The 20,748-nt window shown below is 42.3% G+C and overlaps 1 protein-coding gene across 3 annotated transcripts in view; it reads left to right on the forward strand.

The window, feature by feature from the left end:
• Window positions 1-20,748, forward strand: part of LOC126187583 (probable 5-hydroxyisourate hydrolase ZK697.8) — a 100,855-nt gene that overhangs the window by 46,583 nt on the left and 33,524 nt on the right. For all 3 annotated transcript variants that reach the window (XM_049928759.1, XM_049928756.1, XM_049928758.1), the window contains exon 4: window positions 17,860-18,011. In XM_049928759.1, coding sequence (XP_049784716.1) covers window positions 17,860-18,011 — 152 coding nt within the window. The remainder of the gene's footprint in view (window positions 1-17,859; window positions 18,012-20,748) is intronic.

A 20,748-nucleotide genomic window follows, 5' to 3' on the forward strand; every position in this document is an offset into this window, starting at 1 on the left:
CGCGTGGAGTCGTTTATACACGCTCCCTCGATGGATTGTCTGACGAAGAAATTCAGCACTATCTGTCTGACCAGGGCGTAACGGCAGTTCATAGAGTAATGAAACGGGTTGACACGAACATCATTCCAACCCGCACTGTCTTCTTGACATTTGACACAGTTCAACTCCCATCGAAAATCAAAGCAGGCTATGAGATAATTTCCGTTCGCCCTTACGTCCCAAACCCTACGCGTTGCTATCGATGTCAGCGGTTCAATCACACCAGCCAGTCCTGTTCCAATCCAGCCAAATGTGTTACGTGTGGCACGGATGCCCATGAGGGTGCTTGTCCACCTCCATCCCCTCGCTGCATCAACTGTATGGGTGACCACGCTGCTTCCTCTCGAGATTGCCCCGTTTTTAAGGATGAGAAGCTCATCCAGGAAATAAGGGTGAAGGAAAAGGTGTCGACCTTTGCTGCTCGAAAATTATTCGCCAGTTGCAAGCCCACCGTGCCTCAGACAGGAAAATACAGCACTGTCCTTGCTTCTCCTCGGCCAACAAAGGAGGCGGCCACGCAGACTTGCGACCTCACCTTTAGTACCACGGTCGTCAGATCGGCCAGCACAAAGATCGCTCGTTCAACCTCACCACTTTCGCCTGCCCACTCTATGGCTCACCCTTCGTCGGGTTCTGCTACATCTCGAGCCCAAAAGTCGGACGCCAAGTCTTCGAAAAAAGAGCATACTCGTGAAGAGTTTTTACGGACCGCAGCTTCACAACCATCGGTTCCTCCTTCATCTAAACAACATTCTTCCAAGAAGGCTACAAAGAAACCCAGCTCCTCTCCTTCTCCGCCAAGGCGTGCCCCCTCTACAGCACCACCTGGCGGAAATCGCCCTCGGCCATCTTCTGTGTCGCCGAGGCGCACTGCTGGTGGCCGGTCAACCGGCCGATCGCTGGTGGCAGGGACTGCTCCTGACCAACTTATGGATCAGGATCTTCTGCCTTCGGCTGAATGCCATTCCATGCTGTCGGTTGCTAGCTCCGAGCAGTCTTTGAGTTGACAGCAACTTTGGTCACATTCCTCCATTCTCTTTTCACCCCATGTCCATTATCCACTGGAATATCCGCGGCATTCGAGCCAATCGGGATGAATTGTCGGTCCTCTTACGCTCCTACTCGCCGGTCATCTTCTGTCTTCAGGAAACAAAGCTGCGTCCCCATGACCGCTTTGTTCTCCCTCATTTTCAGTCTGTCCGCTATGATCTCCCCTCTGTTGAAGGCTCTCCAGCCCATGGAGGACTCATGATTCTTCTCCGTGATACTCTCCATTATCACCCAATCCCCTTAAACACTTCCTTCCAAGCTGTCGCCGTCCGTCTTTCACTTTCCGGATACACGTTCTCTCTTTGTACTGTATACATTCCATCGTCCACACCAATGGCACGAGCTGATCTCCTTCATCTTCTTGGTCAGCTTCCACCCCCCTATTTGCTGGTTGGGGACTTCAATGCCCACCACCCGCTTTGGGGATCTCCACACCCTTGTCCACGTGGCTCCGTATTGCTAGACGTCTTCCACCAAGCGGATCTAGTTTGCCTCAACACTGGGGTCCCCACATTTTTGTCTGCCTCCACGACAACCTTATCTCATTTGGACCTTGCGGTCGGTACTGTTCCGCTAGCTCGGCGCTTCGAATGGTTCGCCCTTGATGATACACACTCGAGTGACCACTTTCCATGTGTCCTCAGACTGCAGCCTCAACTGCCATATATGCGCCCGCGACGCTGGAAGTTTGCCCAAGCCGATTGGACACTTTTTTCGTCTCTCGCGACATTCGATGACCGTCGCTTTCCCAGCGTCGACGATGAGGTCACACATATTACCGACGTTATCCTTACAGCTGCGCAACGTTCAATACCACGCACCTCCGAATTGCCCCGGCGCCCCCCAGTTCCTTGGTGGAACGAGGCATGCCGTGACGCAATACGTGAGCGGCGACGTGCTCTTCGCATTTTCCGTCACCATCCTACTTTGGCCAACTGTATCCGCTATAAGCAGCTCCGTGCGCGATGCCGTCGCGTCATCCGCGATAGCAAGAAGGCAAGCTGGAATTTCTTTATTAGCTCATTTAACACCTTCACTCCCTCCTCGGAAGTTTGGAGTCGGCTTCGACGGTTCTCAGGCGCGCCTAGTTTCTCCCCGGTTTCTGGGCTCACTGTCGCGCATGATACCTTAGTGGACCCCGTCGCAATTTCTAACTCGTTGGGTCAGCACTTTGCTGAGATTTCGAGCTCTTCAAATTACCCGCCAGCGTTTCTCCCGAAGAAACGTGCAGCGGAAGTGCGACCTCTTGCTTTCTCCTCCCAAAATCACGAAAGCTACAATACTGTTTTCTCCATGCGGGAACTCCAACATGCCCTCTCATCTTCTCGCTCCTCCGCCCCAGGACCGGATGGTATCCATGTCCAAATGTTGCTGCATTTATCCACCCATAGTCTGCGTTACCTCCTTCGCCTTTATAATCGAATTTGGACCGGCAGCACCTTTCCCAGACGGTGGCGGGAAGCTATTGTCGTTCCCGTTCCGAAACGTGGAAAGGACAAACATCTGCCCTCTAGCTATCGCCCCATTTCTCTCACGAGTAGTGTCTGTAAGGTTTTGGAGCGTATGGTGAATTACCGTTTAGCTTGGTGGCTGGAATCCCGCAGTCTTTTAACACCAGCCCAATGCGGATTTCGGAAGCATCGTTCTGCAGTTGACCATCATGTCGCTCTCTCCACTTATATCATGAACAATTTTCTCCGGAAACGCCAAACGGTAGCAATATTTTTTGATCTGGAGAGAGCATACGATACCTGTTGGAGGACAGGCATCCTCCGCACACTGTTCTCTTGGGGCTTTCGAGGCCGGCTGCCCCTTTTTCTTCGCGAATTTATGGCAGAGCGCACTTTTCGGGTGCGGGTGAACACTACTCCCTCCCGTACTTTCTCCCAAGAAAACGGGGTACCCCAGGGATCCGTGCTGAGTGTTGTACTGTTTGCCATCGCCATAAATCCAATTATGGATTGTCTCCCTCCTGATGTCTCGGGCTCCCTCTTTGTGGACGATTTTGCGATCTACTACAGCTCTCAACGGACCAGCCTTCTTGAACGACGTCTTCAAGGATGTCTCGATCGCCTCCACTCGTGGAGCATCGAAACTGGCTTCCGTTTTTCACCCAGTAAGACCGTTTGTGTCAATTTTTGGCGACGTACGGAGTTTCTTCCGCCCTCCTTACATCTAGGTCCTGTCAACCTTCCGTTTTCAGACGTCGCTAAATTCTTGGGTCTTATGTTTGACAGAAAACTATGCTGGTCCTCCCACGTTTCCTATCTTTTGGCTCGCTGTCTGCGATCACTTAACACCCTCCGTGTCCTGAATGGTACCTCCTGGGGAGCGGACCGAGTGGTCCTTCTCCGCCTCTATCGCGCCTTAGTGCGCTCGAAATTGGATTATGGAAGCATAGTCTACTCCTCTGCTCGGCCGTCTATTCTTCGGCGTCTCGACTCTATCCACCACCGTGGATTACGTTTAGTGTCTGGAGCTTTTTACACTAGCCCTGTGGAAAGCCTTTATGCTGAGACTGCTGAACCTCCGCTGTCCAATCGGCGAGCAGTCCTCCTGAGTCGTTATGCTAGCCGTCTGTCTTCCATGCCTGCTAATCCAGCCCACGACCTTTTTTTCGACGCCTCCTTTGATGTAGGGTATGCAGGCCGCCCCTCCTCCCTACTACCCCCGGGAGTCCGCTTCAGTCAACTGCTCCATTCTCTTTCCTTCCGCTTTCCTAAAACCTTCCTGACAACTTGGGGTACAGCACCGCCTTGGCTCCGTCCCCGGATCTGCCTGCTCCGTGACCTTTGTCACTTTCCCAAAGATGGTACCCCTACACTTGTTTATCGTCGGGCATTTGCTGCTCTATGTGCAGAAATGACGGACGCCACATTTATTTACACCGACGGCTCGAAAACATCGTTAGGTGTAGGGAGTGCCTATATTGTTGGCGACACCCCAAATCGCTTTCGGCTTCCCGACCAGTGTTCGGTTTATACTGCGGAGCTTTACGCTGTTCTCCAGGCTGTCCACTACATCCGCCGCCATCAGCGGATACAGTACGTTATCTGCTCAGATTCTCTCAGCTCTCTCCTCAGTCTCCAAGCTCTTTACCCTGTGCACCCTCTGGTCCACCGGATTCAGGACTGTCTGCGCTTGCTTCACCTGAGGGGCGTCTCGGTGGCGTTCCTCTGGCTCCCGGGACACGCTGGTATCTGTGGGAATGAGGCGGCCGATATAGCGGCCAAGGCCGCAGTCTCTCTTCCTCGGCCAGCTATTCAGTCGCTTCCCTTCACCGATCTTCGGAACGATTTATGTCGCCATGTTGCTCATTTATGGCATGCCCATTGGTCGGCACTTCCCTGTAATAAATTGCGGGAAGTGAAAGCCCTTCCTTGCGCTTGGACCTCTTCCTCCCGAACGCGTCGTCGGGAGGAGGTAATTTTAGCTAGACTCCGGATAGGGCATTGTCGTTTTAGCCATCGACATCTTTTAAGCGGCGATCCTCCCCCACTCTGTCCCCACTGCTCTCAGCTGTGGACGGTAAGACACCTTTTAATTGAATGCCCCTATTTTAATCCGTTACGCTCCCGTCTACAGCTATCGCCTGATCTATCGTCGATTTTAGCAGATGACACGCGCTCCGCCGACCGCGTTATACAGTTTATTAGTGACAGTGAAATGACGTCAGTCATTTGAAGCTTTTTTTGGGGACAATCACCCCCTTTCTGTAGTGGATTTTTAAGCAGTCTTCTATTTTTAGTTTCTCCAATTTTCTGACTTTGTTCCCATTGCTGCTGGTTTTAAATTTCGGTTTTTTACTGTCTTAAGTCACGGGCTGGGCGCTAATGACCATAGAAGTTTTGCGCCCTAAAACCACAAAAAAAAAAAAAAAAAAAAAACCCCAATCCTCCCAGCACCCCCAAGAACTATCTGAAATGCAGTGCCCCCTTTGTCACCCAATACCACCCTAAACTGGAACAATTGAACCTCATTCTTTGTCAGGGTTTTGTTTATCTATCATCATGCCCCGAAATTAGGGACATCCTACCCAAAATCCTTCCCACTCCTCCTACAGTGGTGTCTTGTCATCTCCTCAGAGCTCTCCTCCCCTCACCCTCATTGTGCACTGCTCTCTGCCGACGCATCCAACAATCTTTTCCCCTTCAATGCTCCTTTCCTTTCCACTCACTGACTCTGGGCCAGGACACCTTAACCTCATTCCTTCACAACCTGAACACCTCCTCTTCCATTCACTTCACTTGGTCCTCCACAACCCAGCATACCTCCTTCCTGGACATTGATCATCTCCTCTCTGATGGTGCCATCCACACCTCTGTCCACATTAAACTCAACAACCACCAGCAGTACCTGCATTTTGACAGCTCCTATCACTTCCACACCAAAAATTCCCTCACAGACAGCCTGGCTAGCCAAGGATGGTTGATCTACTGAGACGGAAGCTCCCTTATCCAGTATGTTGAACGTGTCACTAATGCCTTGACAGACAGGAACTATCCCCTAGACCTAGTCCGCAAACAGATTTCGCAAGCCATATCCAAACACACCCCCAATCCCCCCACTACTTCCAAGAAACAGCTAGCAAGGAGCACGCCCTTCATCATGCAATACCAGCGTGGATGGAAACAGCTAAACCACATCCTTCATCAGAGCTTTATTTATCTATCACCATGCCCTGAAATTATGGACAACCTACTCAAAATACTTCCCACCCTTCCTACAGTGGTGTTCCGTTGCCCATCCAGCCACCACAACGTCCTAATCCATTCCTACAACACAGCCAATCCCAGCTGCTCCTTGTCACAGGGATCATATCCCAGAGTGAGACACAGATGCAACCCATACAGCACTTTGTATTTCACTCCTGACACAAGCTTATCTTACCCCATCACAGGCCAGTCCTCGATGGAAACAGCCGTCATGTACCAACTCTGCTGCAATCATTGTTCAGTTTTTTATCTTGATGTGACTACCGACCAGCTGTCCACGAGAATGAATGGCCACTACCAAACTGTGACCAAGAGCAAAGTGGACCACCTGTGGCACAACATGCAACTGAACATAACATGCTCATTTTCAATGACTGCTTCACAATCTGGGCCCTATGGATCCTCTCCTCCACCACCATCTTTTCTGAACTCCACAGACAGGAGTTGTTCTTACAATATATTCTCCACTCCTGAAATCATTTTACCCTCAACTTACAGTAACCTACTATCCCCACACCCTTCACTTCATCTGTCCTGTCGTCTCCTCAGAATTCCCCTCCCCTCACCATCATTATGCACTACACACCCAACGATGTTTTCCCCTTCTCTGCTCCCCCAATCCTGCTCCCCTGTCCACCCCCAATTCTCCACTGCCTTCTGATGCTGCATCTGGCAGCTCTGCTCTTCCACTTCGAGTCCTTGCGAATTCCACCAGGCAGCGCTGATTCCTCTTCCCTGACCCATACCCTGTTACCCTTTGCACTCCCCTGTCCCAGTCCACATTGTTTCTGCTGTTCACCATATTTCAGTTGCATTCTGGTCAGAGCAGTTGTGTGTGTGTGTGTGTGTGTGTGTGTGTGTGTTTGTGTTTATTTTTTGAAGAAGGCTTTGGCTGGAAGGTTGTATGTAAGTCTTTTTGTCATGCCTGTTTGCAACTCAACGAATAATCTTTGCAGAGACTAACAATCTATCCTTGTCACAATATTTTCAAAATTAAAATAAGTTGTACCCACGATAGCAGGAGGTTGCTGTGTATGAAGCAGATATCGTGGCTGCACAAATGTCAACTGCTGACTAGGGCAGAGGTGCTATGGGTCAAATATTGAATGTTCCACCCATGTTTATCACATTGCATCATTTAAAGTTAATTGGGTTGGTTGGTTGGTTTGGGGAAGGAGACCAGACAGCGTGGTCATCGGTCTCATCAGATTAGGGAAGGATGGGGAAGGAAGTCGGCCGTGCCCTTTCAGAGGAACCATCCCGGCATTTGCCTGGAGTGATTTAGGGAAATCACGGAAAACCTAAATCAGGATGGCCGGACGCGGGATTGAACCGTCATCCTCCCGAATGCGAGTCCAGTGTCTAACCACTGCGCCACCCCGCTCAGTAAAGTTAATTGGGTGTACAGTATATAAAAGTGTTATTAAAGTAATAGATATGTAGAACAGTTGTACAAAAATTAATAAAAAAAGTTACATAATGACACACAAATAGTTACTATATCAAGCAGTTTGTCCAACTACATTTAAAAAAATACAGGAGACCATTCAGTTGTAATCGGCTGTAAGTGGATAGAGTATACTGTATTGGTATTTTAGGAAAACTCATAGAATGTAATTGTAGCAAAGAAACTGGCTGCCATGCAGGATAGAGATGCTGTTGATGTGCATAGAAACCACTGAAGAAAAGTGTGAAGTAACCATGATTACAACTGGCAACTGAAGTGTGTATAACATTAGGTATAAAGCAGTATATTATATAGAAATTAGCCGTGTCATGATGAGTGGTAACCTAATATTACATGCACTTCTGTTGTCAGTCATCATGGCAGTGCTAATTTCTACATAATATACGACTTTATACCTAATACTGTATATGCTTCTGTGACCTGTCATCATGATTGTTACTCCATTGAAACCAACAGTGCCACATAGCTCTGTATTTGCTATGATTATGTTGTATGAGTTTTTTCTTGAAATGCCCACCGAGGGCTACCTAAAAATACTTATAGCTGGGTATTCTCCTGTATTTATTTAAATGTATTTTGACAAACACCTTTACATAGCAGCTATGTATGTAGTGTTATGTAACATTTCTGTTAATTTCTATACAACCGTTTTATGTTTAAATTACTTTAATAATATTTTTGTTTGTTACTGATGTAATGAAAGAAGTGATGAGCAGAGCATTAGTACTTAATCCTTAGCCCCTCTTCCTTAGTCAAAAGTTGACACTAATACATCCACGGTATGTGCTCTGCTCACAGCCATCATCTACCATCAAGGACATTACTTTTTAATTTTAGTCATGTTTTATGTAGCTTACGTTAACTGTTATTATTAGATTTCCCTGTAAATCTATATTGTACTTACATTTCAGAGCATATGGTCTGAAGACAGTTGCTATTTGAGTGAAACTTCACCATTTTGTAATAAAAGTTGCATTGCATCAAGACTGTTTTAATTTTAATTTCAAAACAAAAGTTTAGTTTGTAACAAAAGTATTAACTGATGTGTTGAGAATAATAATCTGTATTTTCTGAATCTGTTTTATTTCAAGGGTTAATTTCTGGTTATTCGATATTGAATAAACATTATTATTATGAAAACTTGAGAACCTTATTATACTTGCCCTCAGCATAAATACGGAAATGTATTGTTTACTGGTGTTAAGAAATGACCTTTTTTCTAGGACAGTTACTAACTACACTAACCATTAGTATTCCACATGCGATCAAGAGAGCTTGACAGACAAGTAAAAGTTTATTTAAGATATTTACATATCCCCACTATATGTCGTGGCTCTTATGGCAATATCACAACATACTTCTGTACTGCACAGGGCCTGACAACGCTATTGGAAACAATGTGTGGGGACATATCAGTAAATGAAACAGAGTATTTTAAATTTGTAGGTATTTATATTGATGATAATCTGACCTGTAAGCCCCTTGTTACAGCTGTCTTGAGTTCTGCAACTGTGCATTGCTGATAGTATCAGATTTTGGAGACATAAATTTCAGATAGTTCTTTACTAATCCTACTCTGATTCACTGATGTCATATGGCATTATATTCTTGGGTAACTCATCATAGAGGAACAATATGTTTGTTGCACAGAAGTGTGAAGTAGACAATATGTGGTGTACACTGTAGAAGTTCATGTAGACACATACCTTTCGATGAACTTTTGGACATATTGACAGCAGTCTTGTAGTACATTTACTCCCTTATGAAGTTTGTTGTCAACAGTAACTCACAGTTTGAAAGCAACGGGAACATTTATAATTGTCATACCAAAAGAATAAGTGAATTAAATTATCCACAGCCTCAGTGGGGCACAGGTAGGAGTGAGGTATTCAGCCATAAAAATCTTCGACCTTCTGCACAGTGATGCAAAAAATTAATAGATAATAAAATTAATGACAAACACTAACTGAAAAGATATGTGCTTCATGGCTCCTCATACTCCATAGCAGAATTTCTGAGTACACTATAGTATGATGATGTGGTTTTAAGAGAGAAGGAAGGAGAAAGTGTATTACAACCATTAACTTGTTCAGCATCACAGTGAGTGGTTGCAATTTTGTTCAATGTAACATGCAGATAATTATACGAAACCAAACTAAAAACAGTATTTTTTGTTTTCCTGTATGACTGGACCACGTTACTTTGGGTAACTAAGATTACATATCAATACTTGAGCAGTGTGATACACTATGTGATAAAAATTATCTGATCACCTGGCTGAAAACAACTTAAAAGATTGTGGTGCCCTCCATCAGTAATGCTGAAATTCAATATTGTGTTGGCGGCCCACCCTTAGTTTTGATGACAGCTTCTACTCCCACAGACATATGTTCAATCAGGTGCTGGAAGGTTTCTTGGGGAATGGCAGCCCATTCTTCATGGAGTACTGTACTGAGGAGAGGTATTGATGTTGGTTGGTGAGGCCTGGCATGAAGTCAGCGTTCCAAAACATCCCAAAGGTGTACTATAGCATTCAGGTCAGGACTCTATGCAGGCCAGTCCATTACAGGGATGTTATTGTCGTGTAAACCGCTCCGTCACAGGCCGTGCATTATGAACAGGAGCTCGATCGTGTTGAAAGATGCAGTCTGCAGTCGCCATCCCCAAATTGCTCTTCAACAGTGGGAAGCAAGAAAGTGGTTAAAACACCAATGTAGGCCTCCATGAAAAACACGACCACACCATAAAATCACCACCTCCGAATTTTACTGTTGGCACCACACACACCGGCAAATGACGCTCACCTGGCATTCACCAAACCCACACCCTGCCATCGGATCGCCACATTGTGTACTGTGATTCGTCACTCCACAAAATGTTTTTCCACTGTTCAATCGTCCAATGTTCACGCTGCTTACACGAAGCGAGGCGTGATGTGTGGCTTATGAGCAGCCGCTTGACCATGAAATCCAAGTTTTCTCACTTCCTGCCTGACTGTCATAGTCCTTGCAGTGGATCCTGATGCAGTTTGGAATTCCTGTGTGATGGTTTGGACAGATGTCTGCCCATTACACATTATGACCCTTTTCAACTGTCGGCGGTCTCTGTCTGTCACCAGACAAGGTCGACCTGTAAGCTTTTGTGCTGTACATGTCCCTTCACATTTCCACTTGACTATCACATCGAAAACAGTGGACCTAGGTATGTTTAGGAGTGTGGAAACCTTGCATACTGACGTATGACACAAGTGATTCCCAGTCACCTGGCCACGTTCGAAGGCAGTGAGTTCCGCAGAGTGCCCCATTCTGCTCTCTCATGATGTCTAATGACTACTGAGGTCGCTGATATGGAGTACCTGGCAATGCACCTGATATGAAAAATGTATGTTTTTTGGGGTGTCTGCATACTTTTGATCACATAGTGTATGAGACTTTATGGCTCTGCATCAGTTGCTGCAGAAGCAGAAGCTATTTTTATTACTTTGTGGCATTCTTTTTGCAGTTATTAGTATTGTTTTGAATGCTACAATGTGACTTAACTGTACCCACTTGCAGCACGCACTACAGATAATGCTGTCTATTATGATGGTATGTAGGGTGTCCAGATGCAGATATATATATAAAAAAGAGAACAAACAGCTTCAAAAAGGATGACAAAGTTAGAAAAAAAGAGGACACATAGAAACATACATTCAAATTTAATTTATTTAATAGCAAACATTCCTTAACTTGTATTGGTACTGCTGTGAAGATACAACTTCCTGTAGAGGTGTAGGCTTACTTAGCAGATAGTTGTAAGAAGATACGCAGGAAAATTATTTTTAAAAAAATACTGTACCATCAACATACCTTAATATATTCAATGATCAACCTGTTCCTGTCATCAGTCCACTGTGTTTTAATGAGCAAAAATGCTCTTTCTGCATTTGTTTCGTGTATGATATACTGAAAAAGTTGTCAGCAACTTTTAACAATTCTGAATGACGAGCAATAGACTTACTTCCATGGAAATACTTGGCCCATCTTGTACTACAAAAAAACCCGCTAAATTCACGATCATTACTGTTCTGTTTCTGAAACTGCCTAAAATTACGGAATTGGGCAGAACCTATGCATCTTCAATTTCAAAAGCTTTACATTAACTTGCAAATAAAAAAGGCCTTTTTCAACATATCTGTAGTTACCCTCTTTTTAAAGAGACATCCATTTGAAACAGGAAAAGTTGTCAAACATACAAAGCTATCATTTTAAATATTCATGGCACGATTGATACAGCTACATAGCTTCCTCCATAAAAAGTTTAACTTATTTATCAAAGCCTTTTTATGTTGCAATTTCCAGCTGGTGTTTAACCTTTGGCAAATGAATTTTTCGTTTAATTGGTCCTTTGGCACCTTACATCCAGAATCCAAAATTTGAATCACTTCAGGCACAGAATTGTCCTCCTTTTCTAGCTGCAGAATATTTAAATTGAACACAGACATCAATGAATGCAAATGCCATTAGTAGAGTTCATTTAAGTATTCTCAAAAAACTGAAAGAAAACATTTGGTGGCTTGCTTTCAGACAGTAAGTAAGATTTCAACAGAAAGATTATCAACTCTGTGCTGAATTTTGCTATGCAAAATGAGAGCTAGACATCCCCAATGATTAAATTCTCATTGTTCAAAGATGTCTTTGTTGTTGTTGTTGTTGTTTTGGTCTTCAGTCCAGAGTCTGGTTTGATGCAGCTCTCCATGCCACTCTATCCTGTGCAAGCTTCTTCATCTCCCAGTACCGACTGCAGCCTACATCCTTCTGAATCTGTTTAGTGTATTTATCTCTTGGTCTCCCTCCACGATTTTTACCCTCCACGCTGCCCTCCAATACTAAATGGGTTATCCCTTGATGCCTCAGAATGTGCCCTACCAACCGATCCCTTCTTCTAGTCAAGTTGTGCCACAAATTTCTCTCCAATTCTATTAAATACCTCCTCATTAGTTATGTTATCTATCCATCTAATCTTCAGCATTCTTCTGTAGCACCACATTTCAAAAGCTTCTATTCTCTTCTGTCTAAACTATTTATTGTCCACGTTTCACTTCGATACATCGCTACACTCCATACAAATACTTTCAGAAACGACTTCCTGACGCTTAAATCTATACTCGATGTTAACAAATTTCTCTTCTTCAGAAACGCTTTCCTTGCCATTGACAGTCTACATTTTATATCCTCTCTACTTCGACCATCATCAGTTATTTTGCTCCCCATATAGCAAAACTCATTTACTACTTTAAGCCTCTCATTTCCTAATCTAATTCCCGCAGCATCACCCAATTTAATTCGACTACATTCCATTATTCTTGTTTTGCTTTTGTTGATTTTCATCTTATATTTTCCTTTCAAGACACTGTCCATTCTGTTCAGCTACTCTTCCAGGTCCTCTGCTGTCTCTGACAGAATAACAATGTCATCGGCAAACCTCAAAGCTTTTATTTTTTCTCCATGGATTTTAATTCCTACTCTGAATTTTTCTTTTGTTTCCTTTACTTCTTGCTCAATATACAGATTGAATAACATTGGGGATAGGCTACAACCCTGTCTCACTCGCTTCCCAACCATTGCTTCCCTTACATGCCCCTCGTCTCTTATAACTGCCATCTGGTTTCTGTACAAATTGTAAATAGCCTTTCGCTCCCTTTATTTTACCCTTGCCACCTTCAGAATTTGAAAGAGAGTATTCCAGTCAACATTGTCAAAAGCTTTCTCTAAGTCTACAAATGCTAGAAACGTAGGTTTGCCTTTCCTTAATCTATTTTGTAAGATAAGTCGTAGGGTCAGTATTGCCTCACATGTTCCAACATTTCTACGGAATCCAAACTGATCTTCCCTGAGGTCGGCTTCTACCAGTTTCTCCATTCGTCTGTAAAGAATTCATGTTAGTGTTGGTAGGTTGGTAATTTTCACATCTGTCAACACCTGCTTTCTTTGGGATTGGAATTATTATATTCTTCTTGAAGTCTGAGAGTATTTCGCCTGTCTCATACATCTTGCTCACCAGATGGTAGAGTTTTGTCAGGGCTGGCTCTCCCAAGGCTGTCAGTAGTTCTAATGGAATACTGTCTACTCCCGGGCCTTGTTTCGACTCAGGTCTTTCAGTGCTCTGTCAAACTCTTCACGCAGTATCATATCTCGTATTTCATCTGCATCTACATTCTCTTCCATTTCTATAATACTGTCCTCAAGAACATCGCCCTTGTGTAGACCCTCTATATACTCCTTCCACCTTTCTGCTTTCCCTTCTTTGCTTAGAACTGGGTTTCCATCTGAGCTCTTGATATTCTTACAAGTGGTTCTCTTTTCTCCAAAGGTCTCTTTAATTTCCCTGTAGGCAGTATCTATCTTACCCCTAGTGAGATAAGCCTCTACATCCTTACATTTGTCCTCTAGCCATCCCTGCTTAGCCATTTTGCACTTCCTGTCGATCTCATTTTTGAGACGGTTGTATTCCTTTTTGCCTGCTTCATTTACTGCATTTTTATATTTTCTCCTTTCATCAATTAAATTCAATATTTATTCTGTTACCCAAGGATTTCTATTAGCTCTCGTCTTTTTACCTACTTGATCCTCTGCTACCTTCACTATTTCATCCCCAGAGCTACCCATTCTTCTTCTACTGTATTTCTTTCCCCCATTCTTGTCAATCGTTCCCTTATGCTCTCCCTGAAGCTCACTACAACCTCTGGTTCTTTCAAACCATTATATAATCTATCTGATACCTTCCAGTATATCCAGGCTTCTTTCATGATTCTTGAACCAAGTGTTAGCTGTGATTAAGTTACGCTCTGTGCAAATTTCTACCAGGCGGCTTCCTCTTTCATTCCTTACTCCCATTCCATATTCACTTACTACATTTTCTTCTCTTCTTTTCCTACTGTCAAGTTCCAGTCACCCATGACTATTAAATTTTCATCTCCCTTCAATATCTGAATAATTTCTTTTATCTCATCATACATTTTATCAATCTCTTCGTCATCTGCGGAGCTAGTTGGTAGGTGTACTACGGTGGTAGGTATGGGCTTCGTATCTATCTTGGCCACAATAATGTGTTCACTATGCTGTTTGTAGTAGCTTACCCGCATTCCTATTTTTTATTCATTATTAAACCTACTCCTGCATTACCCCTATTTGATTTTGTATTTATAACCCTGTATTTACCTGACCAAAAGTCTTGTTCCTCCTGCCACCGTGATTTCCCTAAATCACTCCAGGCCAATGCCGGGATGGTTCCTCTGAAAGGGCACGGCCGACTTCCTTCCCCATCCTTCCCTAATCCGATGAGACCGATGACCACGCTGTCTGGTCTCCTTCCCCAAAACCAACCAACCAACCTCCTGCCACCGAACTTCACTAATCCCCACTATATCTAACTTTAACGTATCCATTTCCCTTTTTAAATTTTCTAACCTACCTGCCCGATTAAGGGATCTGACATTCCACGCTCTGATCCGTAGAACGCCAGTTTTCTTACTCCTGATAACGACGTCCTCCTGAGTAGTCCCCACCCGGAGATCCAAATGGGGGACTAATTTACCTCTGGAATATTTTACCCTAGAGGACGCCATCATCATTTATCCATACAGTAAAGCTGCATGCCCTCTGGAAAAATTACGGCTGTAGTTTCCCCTTGCTTTAAGCCGTTCGCAGTACCAGCACAGCAAGGCCAGTTTGGTTAGTGTTACAAGGCCAGATAAGTCAATCATACAGACTGTTGCCCCTGCAACTACTGAAAAGGCTGCTGCCCCTCTTCAGGAACCACACATTTGTCTGGCCTGTCAACAGATAACCCTCCGTTGTGGTTGCACCTACGGTACGGCTATCTGTATCGCTAAGGCACACAAGCCTCCCCACCAACAGCAAGGTCCATGGTTCATGGGGGGAGGAAGATGCCTTAAGTCTGCTGTATATATTTTTGTCTTCCTTGTGATTTATACCCCCAAAGTTTGTGTTAGCATTATCACTGGTAAATGATACACACTTGTTAGCGATACCCAAATGTTGTAGTGTTTCTGTAATATAATGTGCAACAGTCTTAGATGTTTCATTTGGAGTACATTTTAGATCAGTTACTTTTGTTTTTAAACCACAAAGTTCTTAATCAAAATACTGAATAAGAACGAGGAACATTTTTATGTTGCCATGGCTAATTCTATCGGCCGAGACACCAACACAAAATGTCCCGCTCAAAGCCCACATGGTTACATTCAAGGCATGAGGAGCAATTACATTGTTTATAATGCTTTGAGTTTTTGTTCTTTCTGAGGAGATCTTTTTAGCAACATCTGAATCAAAATAAATTACTTCATCTAATTTTGGCATGCTGTCCATTGACCTATAGGTAAAATGATGCCTACCATTATGGAATGCTAGTGCTCCTTCTCCAGCCAGAACTCAGTCACTTAAAAGGTAAAGTAGATTGGTGTTGCTGAAGTAATGTGTCTATCCTAGGCATTGGAGTGCAAGCCTGAAGATTTTTCTTATGCTTCTGAGTGGTAGTATGATGTTAGATAACTTGGCCACCTAGTGCAAGAAATTTAAAATATTTCAGTGACACATTGACTTGAATTTTGTTTCTGCAAATAAATTAAATGATGTTTATGTATGTTATGCAGAACTGGAGAACTTTATGGCCAATTGTTCTCATTCAGTCTTCCGAATATAAACAGATTGAATGACTTAAGTACCCATGAAATAAAACCATGACGACAAAACACTCTGCCGAGGTATTTCTTAAACTTATTGGCCACTGTGATGTAAGTTCCAGCTCCACATATTTTACATTCTGCTTTGAATTCAGTTCTCCCTTTCTTGAAGGGAATGCAAAATATTTGTAAGAAACAACATCTGAGAATGTACACTTGCACTTAGGCAAACTCACTTGGCTTCAATAAACAGAAAATTACACTCACCCATGAGTACCAAGTATGTGACATGAAACCTATAATGCTAAGCCAAGACAATCGTGAACTGAAAATACAACACGGAAACTTTAAATAATCAATTGTTGCAGTCACTTATGGATCCATCCATATTAGTAGTGAAAAATCGATAAAATCAGTGATCCTGCTGCTGTCTATATAGATAAATCAGTAAAGAAAAGATCAATAGAACAGGAATAACTTCAAATATAGTTTATTGTGGTCAACTTTGCAAAAAAGGAGGGCAATGTAAGAACTCCACCAAGACTCTGGATGAGAAATAAAAAGCAGGACATGTACGGATTTATTCAGATGTCTGGAAACCCTTATGGTGTGTTTCTCTTTTGTTCATGAAGGCAAATGCCGTGATGGTTCCTTTGAAAGGGCACGGCCGATTTCCTTTCCAATCCTTCCGTAACCCGAGCTTGGGCTCCGTCTCTAATAACCTCGTTGTCGACGGGACGTTAAACACTAACCACCTACCTACCAACCTGTTCATGAAGGCTGTGGCCGAAAGCTTTGTGTAAATGTCTTTTAATTATGCCTGTCTTTAACTTAACATGTCTTCTTTACGATAAGTAGCAATCTGTCTTTTCCTACATTGTTTATATTCCTGTGTGGAGTTTCCATTGTTTGGTGATGTGTCTTTCTATGACACACAAATAATTTACAAAAGTTAACCATTTGCCTCACAAAGAAAATGCTGTTGATTTCACTGTTAACTTGGGGGAACAAGGTGTTTATTCATTTTCCATCTATGCAACTACTAACAGGTTTTGTTTTCATCTTGTTTGCTTAACTTTACTGAATGTATTTAATCTATAGTAGGGAAAAACAGTATTTGCTGCCACTGAATACGTTTTTCAATACAGTACATAAAATGCATGTATTGTCATAAAATCCATTTTTTAGTGCATATGGTGTCTAAATGATTTGTGCTGTTAGATTTTGTTGCCTTTATCTCAAAGACAATGTTCCCAGATGCTAGAAGTTTTGCATTAATAGTTATTGTTATTGTAAAGTCTAAAGTTATTTATTTCTCTATAGTTAGGAAATTTTATGGTAAAACTGGGAGACTGTTTTGTAGACCAATATCAGGTGAAGTGTTGTCAAAAACTCTGCTAGAATAATATTCATGTGATTAATCAGGCTTAACTCCCCCGTTAAGAATGGGTCATAGGTTAGACGCTGTTGACATGACCTTTGAACCCTCAAAGTGATAAAGTTCTTCAAGAGTTAGTCTCTCAGTGCAGATATGTCTGCAGCCTCAAGACAAGCTGAAGTTGCTGTAGGCCGAATTAAAGTCATACATTCACACTTGAACTCGTCTCTGGTTTGTATTTTCTTATTAAAAGTATTGCATTTACTAGTGTCCAATAGCTATAGAATTCAGAACATTTACAGCAAATTTAGTCACTGTGTTCACCTTTCAAGGTCTCTCTCTCTCTCTCTCTCTCTCTCTCTCTCTCTCTCTCTCTCTCTCTATGTAGATATATATAATCACTAGTTCTTTCTTTATCTCTTTCACCCCAGTGTGCTTCACAGGTGTAGATATCCATTGTGTAAAGGATACCATAAATGCACATTTTATATCAAAGCATAATTAAAAATGTATTTTTTATTTACAGCAAATTGCTGGTTCTGAGATGAGCACTGCACAAGGTCCTAAGAAAGGAATTTCTACCCATGTTCTGGACACTGCCAAAGGAAAACCTGCCAATGGATTGCAGGTCAGCCTTTACCGGTTGATGGGTGGAAAATGGACAATTGTTTCTGAAGGGTAATTTTTACTACATTCATTATAGTAGATGTAATATGTTGTTGGTTTTGTAGGTTTGTAGTATAATGAAGTATCAGATAGATAGACAAAAATATTCTTGTCGTATTGCACGTGTAACTAGCTAAAATTGATTCAGTGAAGTGATTAGTTGATAAGAATTACTTTAGCAAGTTTTGTAGGCAGGAGAATCAATGTAATTTATTTCAGAACTGCCCTTTCATTTAAATCAAAAGAATACTTTATTGTTGAAAGTGTGTAAAATTTTAATATACTGTGCTGCATTCAGTCTAATTACCTTCTGTAATGTTGCTAAGTTTTATTGACTTCTTCTCTTGGATCATGATACCATCCCTAAGAAAGACTTTTAACACAAGCAGTGTGTCCTCAATAGATCACAGAGAAGGCCAACAGAACATACAAACATTGCGAGGTACAGTAGCTGTCCTCCTCCATTATTGTTCAAATTTGTTCAGCCATTCAATGACCACTTCCATAGAAGGGCTGAATTCTGAAGTACCAAGTGCAATTACTTAAGGCATTTAATTCCTGCTGAGGTGCACAATTAAATAATTTCTTTTTTTAAAGTGCATAAATGACCTTATTTCAACTTCAAAGCTAACAGCAGCTGATACCTTATGGAGGCATCCCTTTCACTTTTAATAGTCAACCATTGTTCAAAACTTGCAAAAGTAGGTAAGATTCCTGAACCTTTCTCAGAAGCATATCAACGGACTATAGAAATATTTTTTTCAAAATGCTCTTATGTCTTTCATATATAGCTACCAGAAATGAATGAAGGCTAGATGACATCCAAAAACAGGCAGAGAAGGGTGGTGGAAATGACTGAAAAAACCGAGTGGGGAAGGGAGAAGTGGTAACTGCACATACTTGTTGTCGAATGCAAATAATATCATAGGCTCAACTAAAATTGTAAATCATTTATTTGTACCATAGACATTTGTGTGATACATAAGTGTCTATATGGAGATTTCTGCATGTTTCACTAATATGAGTGTTTTAATGTCTCCTACATTATACACTGATAAGCCAACACATTAAGACAGTTTGTTTAATAGCATGTTGGTTGAAGTTTGAAGTACAACAGAGCAGTGATGCTGAGTGACATTGATTCAACATGTCATTGGTAGGTTTCCAGAGGCATGTGGTATCAGAGTCAAAGAACAAGTCATGAAATTCCCATAAATTATGAGCCGGTGCTTGCACTCAGCAGCATCCTAAAGGTGTTCCATTGGCTTCAGATCTAGTGAATTTGATGGACAAGGTATCAGCAAGAGTTCACTAGCATGCTCCCCAAACCACTGTAGCATGATTCTGGCCTTGTAATATGGGCTGTTATCCTGATGGCAGATACTCTCATGGAGCCTGTGATTACTACCACAGCTCCCAACAAAACTCAGATGAATTTCTGTCATAGGATAATATTGTCCCGACTGGCATGCACATGTGGAACAGTGCCTGTTTCAAGCAGCCATTCACCTGAGTGAGTGTTATATCCAGGCATGACTTGTGCAGATGTTTGACAAGAAACATAGTTCATTCGACCAAGAAATATGTTGCCATCGATCCTTGGTTCAATCTCGAGGATCTCGTGGCCGTTGCAGTCATAATTGACAGTATTGTTGGGTCAGTGTGTGATGTTTTTGCCTACTTTATTTCTTTGTTTGTTGTCCTCAGTGTCGACGTACTGCTTTGATACATTGACTGAAAAATGGGTTGTGGAAGTACAACACTGACTACTTTAAATGATGTAGCCAATAGGTGTACATTCACTGTTCACAACCTGCCCAGTAGTACACAGTTATATGTGGCCAGTGCACTATTGTTTTTACTTTCCATAAGCATCATTACTAGTTTGCAGGCAAACCTCCACATACTGCTACACATGTGGAACAGACACTGTCATTGTTTTAACACACGGCCTAATTGTCAACACTTATTTCACAGTTAAGTTGTAGCATTGTTGTTGTTGTTGTTCTGATCAACACAGGTTTCTCATCTGAAACTCGGCCATGGACTGACTGTCTCGGGACCAAAAATTGGGCCCTTATATATCCTCCAATAATAGGTACTGAAACTACACATTGTTCGAAGTTAAATTTACAGAAATTACAATTAAAACTCACCTCATTAAATTAACTGAATACATCAAAAAATTCAGTCTTTTTAACAGTTTCTTCTACTACAAGTGTTAGACCGAATTATTTCTTTAAATCATGAAATTAACAAATATCGTTATGCAAACAATACTTTTGACAAAACTGTTAATTAATTTGTAATTAATTAAGGGCTGGCTTTGCAAACATGTTTTCGAATAGAGCCAAATAAATACTTAAAGAATGCTAGTGTTTCCTCTTCCAAACATTTTTAATTATTATAGAATTTTTATTTGTTTATATGCCAACAATTTAAGTTACGAAACAGTCACTGATGTCACCCTATAACAAAAGATACTAACTAGGCATGATTGAACTAAATTAGAAAATCAGTTACATACATAAAACTAAGCACGAAACTAGATCAGGTGTTATATTCTTTAAAACTGGATGCCAACCTCTCTCTTTTATGGAAATGCAGATTATATTCATGTATGTTAATGGTAATTATTTAAAATTGAAAAAATGAATTTAAGTAGGCAGATGGCAAAACGAGGGGAAGTAAAAATATCCCTGCTTGCTTTGTCACAAGTGTAGGACTACTTAGGGGTTGTCTGCTGCAG

This window comes from Schistocerca cancellata, chromosome 5, assembly GCF_023864275.1.
Source record: "Schistocerca cancellata isolate TAMUIC-IGC-003103 chromosome 5, iqSchCanc2.1, whole genome shotgun sequence".
In the NCBI taxonomy this organism is placed as follows: Eukaryota; Metazoa; Arthropoda; class Insecta; order Orthoptera; family Acrididae; genus Schistocerca; species Schistocerca cancellata.